Source organism: Bubalus kerabau, chromosome 13 (assembly GCF_029407905.1).
Source record: "Bubalus kerabau isolate K-KA32 ecotype Philippines breed swamp buffalo chromosome 13, PCC_UOA_SB_1v2, whole genome shotgun sequence".
Classification (NCBI taxonomy): domain Eukaryota; kingdom Metazoa; phylum Chordata; class Mammalia; order Artiodactyla; family Bovidae; genus Bubalus; species Bubalus kerabau.
The window spans coordinates 10,627,877-10,649,205 of NC_073636.1; the positions used below are offsets into that span (position 1 = coordinate 10,627,877).

General features: G+C 48.2%; 1 protein-coding gene and 1 non-coding gene across 12 annotated transcripts in view; both read right to left on the minus strand.

Annotated features, from left to right (window-relative positions):
- The window catches only part of KIF16B (kinesin family member 16B), a 301,609-nt gene that overhangs the window by 114,804 nt on the left and 165,476 nt on the right, over nucleotides 1-21,329 (minus strand). For all 11 annotated transcript variants that reach the window (XM_055543463.1, XM_055543454.1, XM_055543455.1 and 8 more), the window contains exons 16-17: nucleotides 17,482-17,564; nucleotides 15,447-15,535 (exon numbers count right to left, since the gene is read on the minus strand). In XM_055543463.1, coding sequence (XP_055399438.1) covers nucleotides 15,447-15,535; nucleotides 17,482-17,564 — 172 coding nt within the window. The remainder of the gene's footprint in view (nucleotides 1-15,446; nucleotides 15,536-17,481; nucleotides 17,565-21,329) is intronic.
- Nucleotides 12,126-12,197, minus strand: TRNAH-GUG (transfer RNA histidin (anticodon GUG)). The gene has a single exon. It is a non-coding gene; the product is annotated as a tRNA-His (tRNA).

Genomic DNA, 21,329 nt, shown 5'->3' on the forward strand with positions numbered 1-21,329 from the left:
TTTCTAAATGTTGAGCTTTAAGCCAACTTTTTCACTCTCCACTTTCACTTTCATCAAAAGGCTTTTGAGTTCCTCTTCACTTTCTGCCATAAGGGTGGTGTCATCTGCATATCTGAGGTTATTGATAATTCTCCTGGCAATCTTGATTCCATCTTGTGTTTCTTCCAGCCCAGCGTTTCTCATGATGTACTCTGCATAGAAGTTAAATAAACAGGGTGACAATATACAGCCTTGACGAACTCCTTTTCCTATTTGGAACCAGTCTGTTGTTCCATGTCCAGTTCGAACTGTTGCTTCCTGACCTGCATACAAATTTCTCAAGAGGCAGATCAGGTAGTCTGGTATTCCCATCTCTTTCAGAATTTTCCACAGTTTATTGTGATCCACACAGTCAAAGGCTTTGGTATAGTCAATAAAGCAGAAATAGATGTTTTTCTGGAACTCTCTTGCTTTTTTGATGATCCAGCGGATGTTGGCAATTTGATCTCTGGTTCCTCTGCCTTTTCTAAATCCAGCTTGAACATGTGGAAGTTCACGGTTCACATATTGCTGAAGCCTGGCTTGGAGAATTTTGAGCATTACTTTACTAGCGTGTGAGATGAGTGCAATTGTGCAGTAGTTTGAGCATTCTTTGGCATTGCCTTTCTTTGGGATTGGAATGAAAACTGACCTTTTCCAGTCCTGTGGCCACTGCTGAGTTTTCCAAATTTGCTGGCATATTGAGTGCAGCACTTTCACAGCATCATCTTTCAGGATTTGGAATAGCTCAACTGGAATTCCATCACCTCCACTAGCTTTGTTCATAGTGATGCTTTCTAAGACCCAATTGACTTCACAATCCAGGATGTCTGGCTCTAGCTCAGTGATCACACCATCGTGATTATCTGGGTCGTGAAGATCTTTTTCGTACAGTTCTTCTGTGTATAGGATATATTATATATGGCCTCTGGCCTAGTAATCCCATTCTACTTTTTTCTCCCTTGAGGAAGCAATACTCATGGATCAGCACAAAGATTTAGCTACAACTGTGTTCACCCCAATTGCTCATCATAGCGCCAAACTACACAACGGAAACACCTACCAACAGAAGATAAGGAAGGTATGGAATGGCCATACAAAGGGATCGCACATGGACTTAAAATGATAGAGGATAACACATATGAAGAGGAAAAGACACGTAAGTGCAAAAAGCTCCCACAAGCCCAGTGTGAACCCATCTAGTAAAAGAACACATATAAATGTACATAAACATAAAAGTATACATATGTACACATATATGCACATACACACACGGAGAAAGACAGACGTGACTAGACAGTGGGGCAAACAGAAGTACAGACAAGAATATATGGCAACATGTTCACGGCAATGATTTCTTTTTTGCTTGTTTGTGATCTCAAAATTTTACATAATGAACACATGAAAATAAAAAGGTTAAAAATAATCATCACTCAGGGACTTCTCTGGTAGTCCAATGGTTAAGACTTCTCTGAAACTGGAGCCTATTATATAGAGTGAAGTAAGCCAGAAAGAAAAACACCAATACAGTATACTAATGCATATATATGGAATTTAGAAAGATGGTAACGATAACCCTGTATGCGAGACAGCAAAAGAGACACAGATGTATTGAACAGTCTTTTGGACTCTGTGGGAGAGGGCGAGGGTGGGATGATATGGGAGGATGGTATTGAAACATGTATAATATCATATGTGAAACAAATCGCTAGTCCAGGTTCGATGCATGATACAGGGTGCTCGGGGCTGGTGCACTGGGATGACCCAGAGGGATGGTATGGGGAGGGAGGTGGGAGCGGGGTTCAGGATGGGAACATGGGTACACTCATGGCGGATTCAAGTCAATGTATGGCAAAAGAAATAAAATACTGTAAAGTAAAATAAATAAATTAATTAATTAAAAAAAAAAAAGACTTATCCTGCCAAAGCAGAAAGTGCGGGTTCGATCCCTGGTCAGGGAGCTAACAGCCTACATGCCTCATGGCCAAAATACCAAAACATAATAGAGAAACGATATTGCAACAAATTCAATAAAGACTTTAAAAATGGTCCACATCAAAAAAAAATTTTCAAAAAAATCATCACTCATCTGTCTTCATCCCCTGATGTAGGTAACTTGACTTGAGACCACCTTCAGAGTCAGGGGCCATGCACAGCTCCTGAGCCAGCCTTGACGCCCACCAATCCCATCCCAACACTACACTCCATGAAGCTCCCTGGACCACTTGCCAAACACAGGTGTGATTTTTGACTTTAGCTATTTTCAGTCCAACTGGATTTGAAACCTAGGCATTTTTCCCCTTCAGAATTTAATTATCCACATATAGTATATCCATTCAAACGGGCTCCCCACTGGCTAGTGCTTAAATAAAAATTTGAGCTAATGCACAAATAAAAATTTCTCCTTTTTCCTTTCAAGACTGAAATGAACTTGGAATGCATATAATTTTGCTTTGAGCACTTTCTAAAAGCTGTGAAAGTGCCCACACTCTGCCAAGTTAGTCGCCTGTTTCCAGGCTCACAGTGAGACAGAGGACACCTGAGGAGTGGGCTTGGTTTCTTCTTAAAGACACTGGGCCACTGAGGAGGAATGTTTTCCCTGCAGTGAAACTGTTTCCTGGCAAAGACCCTGGCTGGGCGCTTCTCCAAAGTGGAGCTCCCTCCCGAAGGAAGTCCCTGGGCTGCTTCGCCTCCTCCAAAAATCCTCTGGCACCAGGCACCACACATGTGTGCACACAAACCCTGGCTTCCAGAAAGCCAGCAATGTGGGCCAGCAGTCAGTTCCCAAACAAGGACCTCAGACACGACATACTCAACACCATGTGCCCACTTGGGCCAATTAAATGTTCTTGGGTAACAAAGATGTCACTTCTTAAAAGTCGACATCTTGCTGTGATGCACAGCACAGGTTTTTGGAGAAAACTTCTCTTTGGAGAATTACTAGGCTGCCTGTTGAGACCAGGTGCTTTGAATATGAGTTGGGTCTTACTGCATATAATCATTTGCAAACCAGATTTAATTCTTCCAGAGAGCTCTGCTCTAATAGGCACTGGATGCTAAGTAACAAACATTTTTAACCTACTGCAATAAACATACTCACATCTACATGATACCGAGGAAACCAAAAGATATATGAATGGGTAACAGTTAAGAAAGTCACAAAATGTGTAAGAAGTAGATCTGTGTGCATGACAGCCTCACAAAGATGAGGCCCAGCTACACTGGAGACTCTAAAGTGTGTGCGACCATTTGAAACACAAGGCCCCTGGACACCCATGAGTGGACACACCTGCTGCTGCCAAGTCTCCATCTCAGGAACATCTGTGACGTGCCCATTACATGCGAGATGCTGGAGACTCAGAGATGAGTAAGGCGTGGCTCCTGCTCTCAGGAAGCCTGGTGGGCGAGCAGGCTAAAGCATTAATGACGTGAACTTGGGAAAAGCTATGGTGATAAAGGTGTGAGCCAGACACCTGGCAGAGAATGAAGAGGAAGCACTGAGCTCAAACTGGAGACACACAGAATGCCTCTGAGGAGACAACTCCTGTACGCACCCACCTTGGAAGACGAAGAGGACTTGCCGTGGGAAGGAGAGTGGGAGGGATGTGTAGACGGTTTCATAGATGGATCTGGCCTGGAGAGAGCTGTGAAAGACGTTCTGTCCACTTAAACCAAACCATAAATTTCAAGGCAGAAAGTGACAGAAGATGATAGTAGTGGACAAATGGGTGGCTGTGTTTGGGGCCTGGAGGGCATCCCAGAGGCACCAGGGGCTGGGCCCCATGCTGGGGTCACCACGAAGGGTTAAGGGGGGCATTGCAGTGAGCTCCATCCTGTGGCCGGTTCCAGGGGCAAGTCCATGAGTAGTCCCCCAACCCAGTAAAACCCTGAGAGGAAACCAGGAATCCTGTGCACGGCCAATGGAATCCTGACAACACCAGAAGCTCAGCTACTTCTCACGGACTGACCACGCTGGCCACTTAAAGAGGAAAGTCCCTCCTGAACGTTCTCCACGATGAGAAGCATCCATGATTCTCAGAATGAACTAGTTGGAAGAGGTGGGAGACTGGAAGAGGGTAGCTGGAGAGGCAGAGGCCCTGTGTGCAGCCAATTCAGGGAGAAAAAGTTTCCCGATGTGACAGGAAAGCCGCTGGTGCTCAAGGGGAAGGAGCGGCTCAAACTCAAGAACCCAACAAAGATGTGTTCACGAGGCTTTAATGAGTAACTAAGAAGAAGAGAGGGTGTGTGTGTCAGTAGGGGGCGGTGGGGAGAGGCATGCTGTAGGGTACCTGACTTTATTAAGCTAATACTAAGCATTAGGGAATCAGGAAGGCAGAAAGCTAGTTCGGCTAAGACGTGAAAGTTTAAAAGCAAAAAGAGAATGCTGATCCCAGACCAGTCCTGAGAGAGGCGACAAGGCAAATACAGGGTAGCTCAGTTCAGTTCAGTTCAGGCGCTCAGTCATGTCCGACTCTTTGCGACCCCATGAATCGCAGCACGCCAGGCCTCCCTGTCCTTCACCAACTCCCAGAGTTCACTCAGATTCATGTCCATCAGGTCAGTGATGCCATCCAGCCATCTCATCCTCTGTCGTCCCCTTCTCCTCCTGCCCCCAATCCCTCCCAGCATCAGAGTCTTTTCCAATGAGTCAACCCTTCACATGAGGTGGCCAAAGTACTGGAGTTTCAGCTTTAGCATCATTCCCTCCAAAGAAATCGCCGGGCTGATCTCCTTCAGAATGGACTGGTTGGATCGCCTTGCAGTCCAAGGGTCTCTCAAGAGTCTTCTCCAACACCACAGTTCAAAAGCATCAATTCTTCGGCGCTCAGCTTTCTTCACAGTCCAACTCTCACATCCATACATGACCACTGGAAAAACCATAGCCTTGACTAGATGGACCTTTGTTGGCAAAGTAATGTCTCTACTTTTCAATATGCTATCTAGATTAGTCATAACTTTTCTTCCAAAGAGTAAGCGTCTTTTAATTTCATGGCTGCAGTCACCATCTGCAGTGATTTTGGAGCCCCAAAAAATAAAGTCTGACACTGTTTCTACTGTTTCCCCGTCTATTTCCCATGAAGTGATGGGACCAGATGCTATGATCTCAGTTTTCTGAATGTTGAACTTTAAGCCAACTTTTTCACTCTCCACTTTCACTTTCATCAAGAGGCTTTTGAGTTCCTCTTCACTTTCTGCCATAAGGGTGGTGTCATCTGCATATCTGAGGTTATTGATATTTCTCCCAGCAATCTTGATTCCAGCTTGTGCTTCTTCCAGCCCAGCGTTTCTCATGATGTACTCTGCATAGAAGTTAAATAAGCAGGGTGACAATATACAGCCTTGACGTACTCCTTTTTGCTATTTGGAACCAGTCTGTTGTTCCATGTCCAGTTCTAACTGTTGCTTCCTGACCTGCATATAGATTTCTCAAGAGGCAGGTCAGGTGGTCTGATATTCCCATCTCTTTTAGAATTTTCCACAGTTTATTGTGATCCACACAGTCAAAGGCATAGTCAATAAAGCAGAAATAGATGTTTTTCTGGAACTCTCTTGCTTTTTTGATGATCCAGCGGATGTTGGCAATTTGATCTCTGGTTCCTCTGACTTTTCTAAAACCAGCTTGAACATCTGGAAGTTCAAGGTTCAAGTATTGCTCAGATGACCACTATATCTACTACTATGGGCAGGAATCCCTTAGAAGAAATGGAGTAGCCATCATGGTCAACAAATGAGTCTGAAATTCAGTACTTGGATGCATTCTCAAAAACGACAGAATGATCTCTGTTCATTTCCAAGGCAAACCATTCAATATCACAGTAATCCAAGTCTATGTCCCAACCAGTAGCACTGACGAAGCTGAAGTTGAACAGTTCTATGAAGACCTACAAGACCTTTTAGAACTAACACCCAAAAAAGATGTCCTTTTCATTACAGGGGATTGGAATGCAAAAGTAGGAAGTCAAGAAACACCTGGAGTAACAGGCAAATTTGGCCTTAGAATACAGAATGAAGCAGTGCAAAGACTAACAGAGTTTTGCCAAGAGAACACACTGGTCATAACATACACCCTCTTCCAACAACACAAGAGAAGACTCTACACATGGACATCACTCTACAGATGGTCAACACCGAAATCAGATTGATTATATTCTTTGCAGCCAAAGATGGAGAAGCTCTATACAGTCAACAAAAACAAGACCAGGAGCTGACTGTGGCTCAGATCATGAACTCCTTATTGCCAAATTCTGAAATTGAAGAAAGTAGGGAAATTGATGAAAGTAGGGAAAACCACTAGACCATTCAGGTATGAGACCTAAATCAAATCCTTTATGATTATACAGTGGAAGTGAGAAACAGATTTAAGGGACTAGATCTGAGACATAGAGTGCTTGATGAACTATGATCGGAGGTTCATGACATTGTACAGGAGACAGGGATCAAGACCATATCCATGGAAAAGAAATGCAAAAAAGCAAAATGGCTGTCTGGGGAAGCCTTACAAATAGCTGTGAAAAGAAGAGAAGTGAAAAGCAAAGGAGAAAAGGAAAGGTATAAGCATCTGAATGCAAAGTTCCAAAGAATAGCATGAAGAGATAAGAAAGCCTTCCTCAGCGATCAGTGCAAAGAAATAGAGGAAAACAACAGAATGGGAAAGACTAGAGGTCTCGTCAAGAAAATTAGAGATACCAAGGGAACATTTCATGCGAAGATGGGCTCAATAAAGGACAGAAATGGTATGGACCTAACAGAAGCAGAAGATATTAAGAGGAGGTGGCAGTGATACACCAAAGAATTATACAAAAAAGATCTTCACGACCAAGATAATCACGATGGTGTGATCACTCACCTAGAGCCAGACATCCTGGAATGTGAAGTCAAGTGGGCCTTAGAAAGCATCACTACGAACAAAGCTAGTGGAGGTGATGGAATTCCAGTTGAGCTATTCCAAATCCTGAAAGATGATGCTGTGAAAGTGCTGCACTCCATATGCCAGCAAATTTGGAAAACAGCAGTGGCCACAAGACTGGAAAACGTCAGTTTTCATTCCAATCCCAAAGAAAGGCAATGCCAAAGAATGCTCAAACTACCGCATAATTGCACTCATGTCACACGCTAGTCAAATAATGCTCAAAATACAGGGTAAGGGACCCCGAACTCTTCACGTGTCTCCAGGGCCAGGCCTGCTGAAGCCTGTGGGATGGAGCCCAGGGCGGGGGGACGTGGACTTATGCCGGGAGGAGCAGGCATGCAGCCAGGGCCGGGTGAGCTGCACAGCGGCCGGAATGCAGAGTCATCCCAGAGGAGTCCAAGTGCCCAGGGCAAAGGCTACCAGCGCCCTGACTCCTGCCAGGCTTTACCAAAGTCTGCCCGGTGAGCACGCTCATGCACCAAAGGGTCTGAGCCCCAGTTCAGGGTGGACAAACAAGGGCCCTTACTCAGAAGCTGAGGGGATGCAGGGGACCCGCCTTCCCGGGGGCCTGTGACAGGTGGACTGGACCCCGCACCCCCACAGGGAGATGGTGGCTGACCCCAAGCTCACAGGCAGTCCCTCCTGGAAGGAAGTTCATGACCAGGGCCCAGGTTTTCAAGGCGGGGCTCACTGTCCTCCCCGCCTCTCCTCCTATATCCGCCTTTCTGCTGGGGAGCTAGCAACACCCAATCAACTACTAAAACCAGAAATGGATGCCAATGGCTTTTCCCTCTTTCCTGCCCACAACCCATTACCCACCCAGGCCTCATCACTTCCTGCCCGGGGCGCCTCTGCAGCCCAGGCCTGCCTCTAGGCTCCTTCCCCTGATACCTCAGTTCAAGCTCCCCTCCACATCCTTCCTGTAGTGCCCTCAGCACCCTTCACTGTTCCGTCTCTGTGCCATTATGAACACGTCTCTCCTTGACTAATAACACTTCCTGGATCCATACCCCATGGACTGGGTTTTGAGATATCTGCGAGTGAGCTGGTTGAACTGAACTTGGCAGGGCTTGAAGGGGGTCATCAGGATCTCTGGATCTGTCCTTGTCAGATGGACAGTGCAATTTAGTCACTCAGTTGTGTCTGACTCTATATGACCCCATGTACTGCAGCACACCAGGCCTCCCTGTCTATCACCAACTCCAGAGCTTGCTCAAATTCATGTCCATCAAAGTCAGTGATGCCATCGAACCATCTCATCCTCTGTTGGCCCCTTCTGCCTTCAATCTTTCCCAGCATCAGGGTCTTTTCCAATGAGACAGTTTGTTGTATCAGGTGGCCAAAGTATTGGAGTTTCAGCTTCAGCATTAGTCCTTCCAATGAATATTCAGGGCTGATTTCCTTTAGGGTTGACTGGGTGGATCTCCTTGCAGCCCCAGGGACTCTCAAGAGTCTTCTCCAAGAACATAGTTCAAAAGCATCAATTCTTCAGTGTTCAGCTTTCTTTATAGTCCAACTCTCACATCCATACATGACTACTGGAAAAACCACACCTTTGACTAGATGAACCTTTATCAGCAAAGTAATGTCTCTGCTTTTTAATAAGCTATCTAGGTTGGTCATAGCTTTTCTTCCAAGGAGCAAATGCCTTTTAATTTCATGGCTGAAGTCACCATCTGCAGTGATTTTGGAGCCCAAAAATAAAGTCTCTCACTGTTTCTGTAGTTTCCCCATCTATTTGCCATGAAGTGATGAGACTGGATGCTATGATCTTAGTTTTTTGAATGTTGAATTTTAAGCCAGCTTTTTCACTCTTTCAATTTCATCAAGAGGCTCTTTAGTTCTTCATTGCTTTCTGCCATAAGGGTGGTGTCATCTGCATATCTGAGGTTATTGATATTTCTCCCGGCAATCTTGATTCCAGCTTATGCTTCATCCAGCCTGGCATTTCACATGATGTACTCTGCATATAAGTTAAATATGCAGGGTGACAATATACAGCCTTGATGTACTCCTTTCCCAATTTGGAATCAGTCTGTTGTTCCATGTCTGGTTCAGACTGACTCTCATTAGTTATTTACTTTACTTACTGGGGGAGCAGACCTTGAGATTTTCCATTTTTCTGTATTTCCAAACACTATTTTCCAGATAGGATATTCTTGAGAATATGGAAGAAAAACAGAGTGAAGCAAAACCACAATGAGGTAACATCTCATGCCCATTAGGGTGGCCACTATCAAAAACAAAACAAAAAAAAGAAAAAAACAGAAAATAACTGTTTTCACAACTGCCAATAGGGGAAACAACCCAAGTGTCCACTGACAGATGAATGAATATGTAAGATATGACATATACATGCAATGGAATGTCATTTAGCCTTAAAAAGAAACAAATTTTGATACCTGTTACAGAATGGATGAACTCTGAAGACATTATACTACACAAAATATACCAGTTACAAAAAGAAATACTGTATGAATCCACTGATATAAGGTACCTAGAGAAGAGACAGACAATAGAATGGTGGTTGCCAGGGTGACGGGGCGTGGGGGGTGGGGGGTTGGAATACTATTTAATGAATACAGAGTTTCAGTTTTACAGCAATGGAGTTTTGGAGGTTAACTGCAATGATGTGGCACACTTAATACTGCCATACCCTTAAAATGGTTAACATGACAAATTTCATGTTAAGCGTATCTTGCGTACACGTGTATGTGCTCAGTTGTGACCAACTCTTTGACCCCATGGACTGCAGCCTGCCAGGCCCCTCTGTCTAGAGGATTTCCCAGGCAAGAATACTAGAGTGGGCTGCCCTTTCCTTCTCCAGGGGATATTCCCAACCCAGGTATCAAACCTGTGTCTCCTGCATCTCCTACACTGGCAGGTGGATTCATCTTAGCACAATTTTAAAAAGGAATGAAGACATGAGATAGCATATGCTTACGAGTACAGAGAAAACAATTCTCTGTTGTATTTTGGGCCATACATTTTAATCACAATCCTTATTCTAAGCACACCTACCAGAACTTGTAAAAATGCTACCTGCACACAGGTGCTGAGAACATGCCAGCAGAACCTGAGCTGCCATCTCTTCTGCCCCATCCTGCCAAAGTGCATCTCCCCAAAGAACAGCCGTCCGTTTATCAAAGCCAACTGCACACATCCTGGCTTGGCTTACAGAGCACTCCCCAGGCAGGCCCCGACTTGCAGAATCTTCTTATCTCTTCTAGCACTCAGCATGACTCCTGCCAGCACTCAACTGGTTTCCTCCCCCAGAGCATCTACTCTCCAGGGCAAAACTTTCTCTTCCTGCAGACCTCTCAGGGCCCAGCACACGATCCAGTTCACTGGACAGGATAGGACCTCCTCAAAGAGAACTGAGGGGAGCGACCTGGGGTTCTGCCTGATGAGTGTCCAGGGCTAAATTTCTGCTGTGTTCAACCTGCTTTGTTTTCCAAGATAAGGCATCTTACAGACTTCTAGCATCTTCATATCCTCAGTTATGGAGAAGGAAGTGCTAGGGAAGGCTCCTCAGAGCCCCGCTGTGCCTTCCACACCACCTCCTCCTGCCAGGGGCCCTGGCGACTCATTACAGGCTGCGTGTTCCTACAGCAATGAGACTGCACAGAAGAAAGGGAGAAGCCCCCCTTTCCATTCATCCAGTGGTGCTTAACCTCCGTCACAGGTATTTATACCTGCAAAGCTTCCCAGGTAGCTCAGTGATAAAGCACCTGCCTGCAACACAGGAGATGAAGGTTCTATCCCTGTGTCAGCAAGATCTCCTGGAGAAGGAAATCACAATCCACTCCAGTATTCTGGCCTGGGAAACCCCATGGACAGCAGAGACTGGCAGGCTACAATCCATGGGGTCGCAAAGAGTTGGACACGACTTAGTGACTAAATGACAACAAATTTACACCTGTTCCATCAAAAAAGGTACAAACAAGCCAGTGCAGCTTTATTCCTACTTTGTTTTGCCGAGTTCCGGAGCAGATAAACTGTACAGGGTGCCTGCTTCCCATAAATCAGAGGCAGTGACTTTTCTCCAATTATGTTTTAATTCATGGGCAACAGTTCTCTGTAGCAAGTGGCAATTGGACGGGGCAGCTAGAATCAGGGGAATGAAGGTATGATGAAGTATCAAGTCATTTGAATTAGAATTGGTACAGAGGAGCACTGCAAAGGCGACAGATACGAGATGCGTGGATGAACGGTCACCACAGCTGCGCCCACTCATCCAGCACCGTTTCCGCAGCCAACCACAGCCGGATTCTCACTGTGTTCCCAGACTGCCTTGGCCCAAGTCTTCACGTCTTCATGAGGCCCTCTTCGCACCTTTTGCCTGAGGATCTTGAAGATGAGCTTGAGGTTATTCCACCAAATTGCAGTGTCATTCTGGAACTGACTCGTGCCTCAGATGCACATCCCTCTGCATGATGTGCCATTTTCCACCATTAGGAACACACGTGCCAGAGGAATCAGTGAAGAACCTTCTCCCCCACAGAGGACACGTGCGAAGTGAAGGGGAAGTCGCTCAGTCATGTCCGACTCTTTACGACCCCGTGGACTACACAGTCCATGGAATTCTCTAGGCAAGAATACTGGAGTGGTTAGCCTTTCCCTTCTCCAGGGGATCTTCCCAACCCAGGGATCGAATCCAGGTCTCCTGCATTGCAGGCGGATTCTTTACCAGCTGAGCCACAAGGGAAGCCCAAAGAATACTGGAGTGGGTAGCCTATCCCTTCTCCAGGGGATCTTCACGACCCAGGAATTGAATTGGGGTCTCCTGAATTGCAGGTGGATTCTTTACCAACTGAGCTATTAGGGAAGCCCCAAGGACATGTATATGAAGAAGGAAATGGCAACCCACTCCAGTATTCTTGCCTGGAGAATCCCATGGACGGAGGAGCCAGGTGGGCTACAGTCCACAGGGTCGCAAAGAGTCGGACATGACTGAGAGAGCGACTTGAAGGACATGTGTGAAGTGAAGTGAAGTGAAGTCGCTCAGTCATGTCTGACTCTTTGTGACCCCATGGACTGTAGCCTACGGACTACAGCCATGGACTGTAGCCTACGGACTACAGCCATGGACTGTAGCCTACGGACTACAGCCATGGACTGTAGCCAGGCTCCTTCGTCCATGGGGTTTTCCAGGCAAGAGTACTACAGTGGGTTGCATTTCCTTCTCCAGGGGATCTTCCCAACCCAGGGATCGAACCTGGGTCTCCTGCATCACAGGCAGACACTTTACCATCTGAGCCACCAGGGAAGCTAAGGACATGTGTATCTCACTATAAATTCATTCTTAATCTGTTTGCTAAACATTCATCAAGCATGTTACGTGAATGACACTACAGAATACAGAAATCGGTAAGACCAGCCTTTGACCTCTAAAAATTTCCAACCCTAATAGGAAAGATACACGGACTGAACTCTCACCCCATTGCCAGCCCAGGGGGTCATTCCTGCTGCTCTCACCTCAGAAGCAGGTTTTCCATCTGCCCAGTTGTTTAAATCCAAAGCCTGGGACAGCCCTCAATTCCATGACGCTCCATCTCCATGATGACCACCCAGACCCAAGCCACTGGTACCTCCCACATAGACTAAGGCAGCAGCTTCCTAAATGGTCTCTCGCTTCTACGCTACCTTCTCCAAATGACGCATGTACTAACATCTGCAGTAAATTAATCTTCACGTTCCTCTACTGCTTAAAGACATCTAACAGCTTCCCAGCACTCTTGGGAAATAGCCAAACTCTTTCCGGGGGTCTCCAAGGCCCACATCAGCTGGCCCCCTGCCCTCCCGGCATCCCGCCCTCTGGTGACTGTACCCATCTGTTCTGCCCTCGCCCCACCTCCTGGTTGGATGCCACTTGCCTGTTTCCTCTTCCTTTGCCTGGAGATACCCACCCGCTTCCGGTCACACAAGCATCATTCTCACTCCGCATGAGCCTTATAAGAAATGTCCCCATCTCAGGAGGCCTCTCCTGATGGCTCCATCTAGGACTGCCCGGGACGGTCTACTTTCATCCCATTTCCATTTTCTACCCTTATTCATAAATGACCTGTGATGGCTGCTGCCCTGGAGTGAACTGTAAGCCCACCAGGGGTCTTACTGGGGACTGTGTCCCCAAGGGGAGAACCATGCCTGCTTCTCAGGAGGGGCTGAGAAAAAGGACCTGCTGACAGACAAGTGCGGATCACAAAGAACAAGACAAGGCTGCCAGAGATGGAGCGATGAGCAAGCAAGTGAGAAAGCCGTGGGAGGAGGAAGTTAGGAACAGCATCCAGAGGAGTCTGCATGTACTGCGCCTCACGCACGGGCAGACAGCACCACCAAAGGCACACCAGGCTCTGGGACTAGCAGAGGAGAAGCCCCAAAGGCAGGACTGGTCCAGGGCAGTCTGAGCGACAAAGCGGGACCCAAAACGGAACGGCTGGTGCCCAGACTAAGGGGCGGGAAGGTAGAGTGGGGTCCAGCACGGATGATGGAGAGCTGAGCTGTCAACAGGGTGGGGAGGTTCACCAAGGCCTGGGATCTTAAGTTTCAGACCAGGAAAAATCACTGAAAACTTCTGAGGATGAAGCTACTACATTCTGACCTACATTTCACAGACATTTTGAAAAACCACTTTAGCTTAAATACAAGCAAACAACAACAAAACGACATCACTTTTAAGAGAACAGCATAGTCTCCTGTGTTTGGAGGAGATCCATCTGTAAGGCCTGGGAGAGCGGGGCCCACAGCCAGAGCTCAGGCTGAATGCAGATCACTTTCTGTTTTCAGAGGCATGGAACAGTCACGTGTTACTGTCAAGCCTACTCAGAGTCGAAGCCGTCACCATCAAGGACAACAAAGCTGGTACCTGAATCCTGGGACAGGAAATGGGTTCCAAGCCGGGAGATGAATCCATCCCTGTAAACACGCTACACACCCCAAAGATTCAAGCAGTCCCACAACACTGAACAGATGGGAACGTGCTTCTTAAATGGAAGACAACCCTAAACACCTGTGTGTAACATTAAACCCAAATAAAGTGAGCATGTGAAAGACGCAGTCTCAGTCATGGTAGAAAGCTGCTGCTAAAACCACAGGGAGGAATGAAAGACCAACAAGCTGACGAGCTTCCCAAGTACCAATAACCCAGCTGCTCTGAGACTGTTTTCATGTTTCAGGGGTCTTACCAATCACCAAGGGTTAGTCCAAGACAGATTTACCTAAACAAGCACAACTCTTCTCAGTAACCCTGTCTTAAGATGGAAAGGCTTCACAAACGGTGCTGGCAAGGGCTGACATAGAAGGGGCCGGCCTGTGTGCACGTCCAGGAGTTCCGCAAGGAGAGAGGGACCAGGAGTCTGCAGCCAATGGTCTACTACCTGGACCTGGGCTTCAGCCTGCTTGCCGAGAGAAAGAAGAATCCAGAAACATGATCGAAGGCCCCCTCCCAGCTTTAAACTGCTACAACAGTGAAGAAAGTCCTTATAGGCATGTCTACTGTCCACAAACAGGAGGACTGACCTGAGCTGAGGGACGAGGTACTTAGACTTTGTGAGAAGTGCTGAGCTGGGGGCAATGGGCCATGGAACCGGTTCCCAGGTGGGAAACCATGCCCCACGTGGGGAAAGGCAGATAGGAACAGAGTCAGAGCACAGGCTGGGAATCAGGCCGACCTGGGCTCACACCACAGCTCTGACCCTGAAAACTGCTAAGCAAACCTGTATGAACTCTCTACATGTGAGAGAGAGAGAGAGGCATTGTGACATGCAGGAGCTGACGGAGGCGAGGCACTCAGGACAGTGCCTGGGACAGTGAGGACCAACGGGCCATCAGCTCCGGAAGACGCAGTGTTGTCAATTTTAACACATTTAGCTACGAGATTTACCTCCACCATTTTACACGAGATTCTCTTTGCAGGAAAGTTAAAATTATGGACTCTCACACACCTGGCAAGGACCCCAAAGTCCTTTCATTCACTTCTCTGTTTTGAGGCATTTTCGTGACCGTTTCGTGGATGGAACCCGAGGGCTCGGGCAATTAAGCTAACTGCTCAAGGTCACCACCACCAAGTCCATTTAAACCACCACCGTGTGTGGTCTCAGTGGTCTCCTAGAGCCTGGAAGGGGTGAACACAACTCCCTGGGCTTCTGAAGCCCTAAGAACCAAAACTGTTTCTGAGATTACACCACAGTTACAAAATGAAGTGGAAGTACCTGAGCCAAAGGGATCGTGCACTGAGTGATCCAAGTGTCAGCTCTAAAATATTAGACTGCTATGAAGACAAGAAGGAAGCCGTGATGAGCCTTCCCAAGGCTGATTATTCTCATAATAGGATACTCATACACAGCGAGTGCTGGAAAGGAACCTGAAAAATCGCTATGGCTCATTTGATAAAGGAGGGTTGACTGCAGAAGCTTTATTTACCTGATTTTTTTCTTATGTAAGTGACTTTAATGGGGTCGACAGAGCAAACACAACCACAGGGACAACCCCAGGGAAGGCGACGCTGCTGTCCACTCACCCTGGGTTGTACAGCATGACGGCGGAGAGGTTCTCGCGGGACTTGGACAGGTCGCTCATGGACAAGCTGAGAGAGGACAGAAGGCCGCTCTAAGAGCAGACACAGGGCAGAGCGGTTACCTCGACAGCAGGAGAAGGCCGTGCTCTGTGCGCACGCCTCTCTCCTGGGCAGTGAGGGGCCCAGCACCCCCAGGAGCCCACACACAGCTGCGCCCTCTGAGGACGGAAGCTGCGGCAGCCAGGCCCGGGGTCTATCCGGAACCCAAGCCCCACGCTAAGGCCAGCAGGGTCTCACCCCCGCACAGGAGCTGCTCAGCCCCAAGGGGCTCCATGACCTGCTGCTGCATCCAGGGAAGAGGGTGTCCTGGCATCCCTGGCATGCCCATGCTCTGGCAGGAGTAGGGCCCTGGCAGCAGCACCCATACCTGATGAGTGACAAAGAGGGACAGGGAGGAGGAGGGAGACCAGGAGAGCGAACACTGTGCTCTGCTCCCACAGAAGGTTACGGGCAGGCCTGTTTCCTTCCGTCTCCTCCCTGCAACGGGGTCCCCAAAGGGCCCTCCAGGGAGACCCGGGCTGAGCAGACAGGAGGCTCAGAGGCTGGAAGCAGCGGCCCACAGAAGGCTGGGGTGGGGACTGTGCTTTCTGGTTATTCCCACCTAGGTCACTGGGGATCCGGCGGTCCTGGAAAAGCAGGCTGAGGCTCGGGGCTGAAAGACTCAGGGCAGGGGGCTGACGCCTCGTCTGAAGGGCTGTGACTCAGGGAGGGGAGCTGACGCTCTGGGTGAGAAATGAGTGACTCGGGGCAGGGGGGACACCCTGTGTGAGGGGCTGTGACTCAGGTGGAGCCTGACACCCCGTGTGAGGGGTTGTGACTCGGGGAGGGGAGCTGACACCCTGGGTGAGGAATGGGTGACTCGGGGCGGGGGGCTGATACCCCGGGTGAGGGACTGAGTGACTCGGGGTGGGGGGCTGACACCCTGCGTGGGGGCTGTGACTCGGGGCATGGGGCTGACACCCTGTGTGAGGGAACGTGTGACTTGGGGCGGGGGGCTGACACCTGTGTGAGGGAACGTGTGACTTGGGGCGGGGGGCTGACACCCTGTGTGAGGGAACGTGTGACTTGGGGCGGGGGGCTGACACCCTGTGTGAAGGGGTGTGACTCGGGGCGGGGGGCTGACACCTGTGTGAGGGGCTGTGACTCAGGTGGAGCCTGACACCCCGTGTGAGGGGCTAACACATCTGGGCCGGCATTCAGGGCTCAAGTCCCTGATCCCCACTTGCTGGCCACAGGACAGGCCAGTCTTAGTCTCTTCTCTTGCTCGTCTGTGACTTGGGGGCACCAACAGCCTCTGCGGACACAAAGTGGTTCACAGGGAGGCTCCGCACGGTGCCTGCCGCACAGACATCTCTGCTCTGACTTGATTCTCTTCCTCCATCTAAGCTCCGCACGGTGCACTAGAGCTAGACAGACGTCTCTCCCTCTCACCCCTTCCCTTCCCTCTCTGCTCCTTGGCCCACATCCCCATCTAGCGCTTCAAGCGCCCCTGGACGTCCCCACCCAAACAAGCTGCAATCTCTTCCAGTTGTTCAACTGTCCTAAACTCACACCCTCTCTGCTTCACAGCCCGATCAAAAATCCAACTTACTGGGAATGAAAATAAGCAATGAGCAAAGTTTTGGATGTAAGTGATTCTGATCTGGAAGTAATTCTTAAAACAGATACTCCCGAGTAGAGGGAACCCTCCACTTAATATGAGAGGGTGTTCACCCCCTTTCGGGGGATGGGGATGCAGGGCTTAAGAGAAGGCTGGAGAGCCACCTGTCTCCTCCCATGCGGTACCTCACTCGCTATCCTACTCCACCAGCCCACCGTCCGCGGGGAAACCAACTCCCTGGAGTCAATCCAGGCTGCGGGCTGGTTCCTGCCCCAGGAAGTCTAATTGCTGGAGCCAAAGAGGAGACCCCTCTTCCCCCACCCCCAGCCACCCCCCCCCCAGAGTGGACTTGGCTCCCCAAGATTCCACGCTGCTCACCTTCCTCTTCTCCCTGAGCTTGGCGGCCTCCTTTGGGTGGTTAAAACGAAACATGTTGGTTCTTCCCAAGAGGATCATGGCACCTAAGAACACACAGAAATAGCAATGAGTTTACAGTGAGCAACCTGGTCAGCGGAGGACACTCTAACATGGAATTCCACGGCTGAGACGGGATTCCCAAGAATGAGAGGAGGCTTTCATCCCAAAAGTCTGCTTACACCAGCCAATTCTAAACCTTCAAATGCTTTTATTTTTTACAGCCAAGTGTCACAATATTTATGTCACCCAGGGCAGAAGTGAGGGGTTTAAGTACTACAAAATCATACAAGATTTAAAACTTAATATACAAATAATTAGACTTTTGACTGTTGAGAAGAAAAGCAGAAAGCAGTTCACCAAAGAGATGTTGGGAAAGCAAACAAAGCATAGGGTCACCAATTTAGGAAATGTTTATTAATGCCAATGAAAGCAAAAACCTCAAAAGATGGTGCTTTCAAAAGAAAAAACACAGTGAAACTGCCAGAGCACAGGCCGCTGTTACTAAAATCTCCCTCAGAATTTGACAGGAAAGAAAACGTGCACGTGGAGTGTCTATTTCCTGTAAAGATGCTGCTTCTTGTGAAAATCCTGTTAAAATTGAAATGGCTACATTAGACACACAAGAAGGGCTCCTTCTGACCGACAAGGGTCCAAACTGTACAAAGGGCAAAAGGATGCAATGTAAATGCACAAAGGTAACAAAATCATTAGGTGCGGAGGCAACTTTCAGCTTGACTAAGCCAATAAGCAAAAAGGCACTTTCTAAGGTCGGAGCTGTCCAAAGTTTGCACAGATGTCACAGGAAGCAGTGAACTCCCCATCCCTGGAGGCATTTAAAAGATGCACTATCTGAGTTGGTCCCACCTGCCAATCAATGCAGGAGTCAAAAGAGACGCAGGTTAGATCCCTGGGTTGGGAAGATCGCCTGAAGTAGGGCGTGGCAACCCACTCCAGGATTCTTGCCTGGAGAATCCCATGGACAGAGGAGCCTGGTGGGCTACAGTCTGTAGGTTGCCCAGAGTTGGACATGACTGAAGCAACTTAGCACACAAGCACATATCACACCTGAGAGTCTATCAAGCCTTCAGAACAGACCCCATGTTCAATCTTTGCCCTGAAAATGAAGGCAACATATGTGTGAAGATAAGACATTTGTATGAGGAGTCTTCAACCATGAAGGATCAAAGTGATGAGTTCATCAGGGTGCAGGATGGGGAGACAGACTCTGGCATCGAGGTCCTCTGCTGGGTCTCAAAGGACAAGCAGAGGACAAGAGAGGTGCCCACATGAGGGTGACCAGGGAGAGGGTCTAGGCCTGAGACCAGAGATGGGTCTCCTGAGTCTGGAGAAAGGACAGTCAAGTCCAGCCAAAACACAGGGCGTGTGAAATAGCAGCAAGAACCCATATTGGACAGATGAGGTAGAAGGAGACCGCAGAGAACTAGCAGCCAGGAAAAAGAATTTGCAACACAAAGGTCAGAGAAAAAAAACTCAGATCCTGGATGTGTTTTGTGTGCCCCATGCAAATTTAAATTAAAAAAAAAAATCAACAGTGAAAACTCCATAGTTCTCACATAAAAGTCTGAGTTTCTGGTTTCCCTTCAAAAATGAGAGGATCTGGTGTCAGGAGGTCAGTACTGTCGCTGGGCTGCTGCCTGCTGCCTCCCCTGGACAGGGCACGTGACTTCTGGTTGGCCACAGCCATCAGTCTCTATTGGGTACCAGCTCCCCCTGGGCCCTGAAGGTAGCATCAATATCCCACATGGCCACGCTGGAGCTTCAGACCAGCATATCCATATGCCTACTTCTCATACTGTCTCAGAATCTCAAAGGAGCTTCAAATTCAATACAGTTAAAACCTAATGGGTTTGGATCACAACCAAGGGAATAACCAAAGTACTGGTTCTGGTGACTACTGTTATTTAGCAGAAATGGAGCCAAGAGCAGAAGGACACAGTTTGGGGAGACTCAGAAGGGCAGCAGTGGATATTATCCACCCAACAATCTGCTCGGAGAAGGCAATGGCACCCCACTCCAGTACTCTTGCCTGGAAAATCCCATGGATGGAGGAGCCTGGTACCTGCAGTCCATGGGGTCGCTAAGAGTCGGACACGACTGAGCGACTTCCCTTTCACTTTTCACTTTCATGCATTGGAGAAGGAAATGGCAACCCACTCCAGTGTTCTTGCCTGGAGAATCCCAGGGACGGGGGAGCCTGGTGGGCTGCCGTCTATGGGGTCACACAGAGTCGGACACGACTGAAGCGACTTAGCAGCAGTAGCAGCAACAATCTGCTTATCCTCCTCACATAAAACTGCATTCATATATTTCCCAATTATGGAAAGGCACCGTGACCATAATGAAGAAAGGTGTTTCCCGTGCCTTTTATGACTGGGACTCAAAACTGTGTGCCACACAGAAAGTCAAAAATCAAACAGCCGTGCCCAGGATATATGTGTATTTAATGCTCTTAAACTGACATTAGAGATTAATAAGGCAATCTCATTTGAGGTGTTAATTACCTCTAATCGAATTTTTTTTTCCTGTTAATCAAATGTCCAGCCATGCAAGTTGAAAATTGCTAAAATATGTTAATGGAAAAATAGGATAGGATTTCAGAGACATATTTCATATTGTATTAAATGAATGAAAATAATCTTGCCACACATGTATGTGCATGAAATACACATAAAAATCTCTTTGAGGAGTTATAAAAGAAAACATAACCACCAGTGACTATTCCTTGCTTCCATCCACATAATGTGTAAAAACTGCTTGGCACATAAAAGGGACTCCGTTAAGGCTGGTCCCTTCTCTTTCCTCCACTGTATTCCTTTCCTGAACAAACTTACTGGCTGTGCTTCCTTCTTACAAGATGCTGCTGTGCATCCATTCATTCAACAAATACTGAGTGGGCACTTAACTGTGCTCATCACTGTGATAAGCACTAGGGGTGAGGATGCAAAGAGGAAGGAGTTAGACACACACATTGTCCTTAGAGAGTTGTAATAAGGAGAGAGAAGTCACATAGCAAACAACTTCACCAGCAAACGCAGAGCTGCAATCGAAGGAGCGAGGCGCTGCCTCCGGCTCCTGGGGCACCTGAGAACGGAGCGGGGCGCAGGGAGAGGTTACGGAAGGATGCCCTGCGGGAGGCAGTGCCTCAGACAAGCGCGGGGCAGGGCGGGGGCGGGGGGGGGGGGCACAGGAGAGCAAATGCAGCAGAGACAGGAACAGACGATGATGATGGGAGACACAGAAGCAGAAACCAGGGAGAGTACTGCCCAAGATGAGACTTCAGAGGCAGGGAGGGACAAAGCACGTGGAGTCCCTCAGCACACAGTGAGGCGCCTTGAATTTCAGGTCCAGGCAACAGGAAGACCCTGAAGGCCCTTGTGCAGCAGCAGCATCACGTGACTGGACTTGAGTTTCAAGTCCAACTCTTTCTACTGTTTGAAAAATGAACCAGAGAGCAAGAGGAGATGTAGATAAACAAGGCAGGTGACTATTGCAGCTGTCTGGGTCAAAGATGCTGGCGGCTCAGCACTGGGTGGGAGGGAGGCCTAAGAGGAAGGGAAATGAAAGACTGGGAGACACTTGGAGATAACATGGCCAGGACTCATGCTGGGCAACAGACAGGGCCCAGGAGGTGAGGAAGACGGCTCTTGGCTTGTAACTAGCTGGCTGTTCACACTGAATGAGAACACCTGAAAAGGATCAAGCTCGGGTTGGGGCAGAAATACTGAGTTTGGTTTTAGACATAATGAATTTGAGATGCCTTTTGCAGGTAGAAGGGCGTGAAGCTCCAG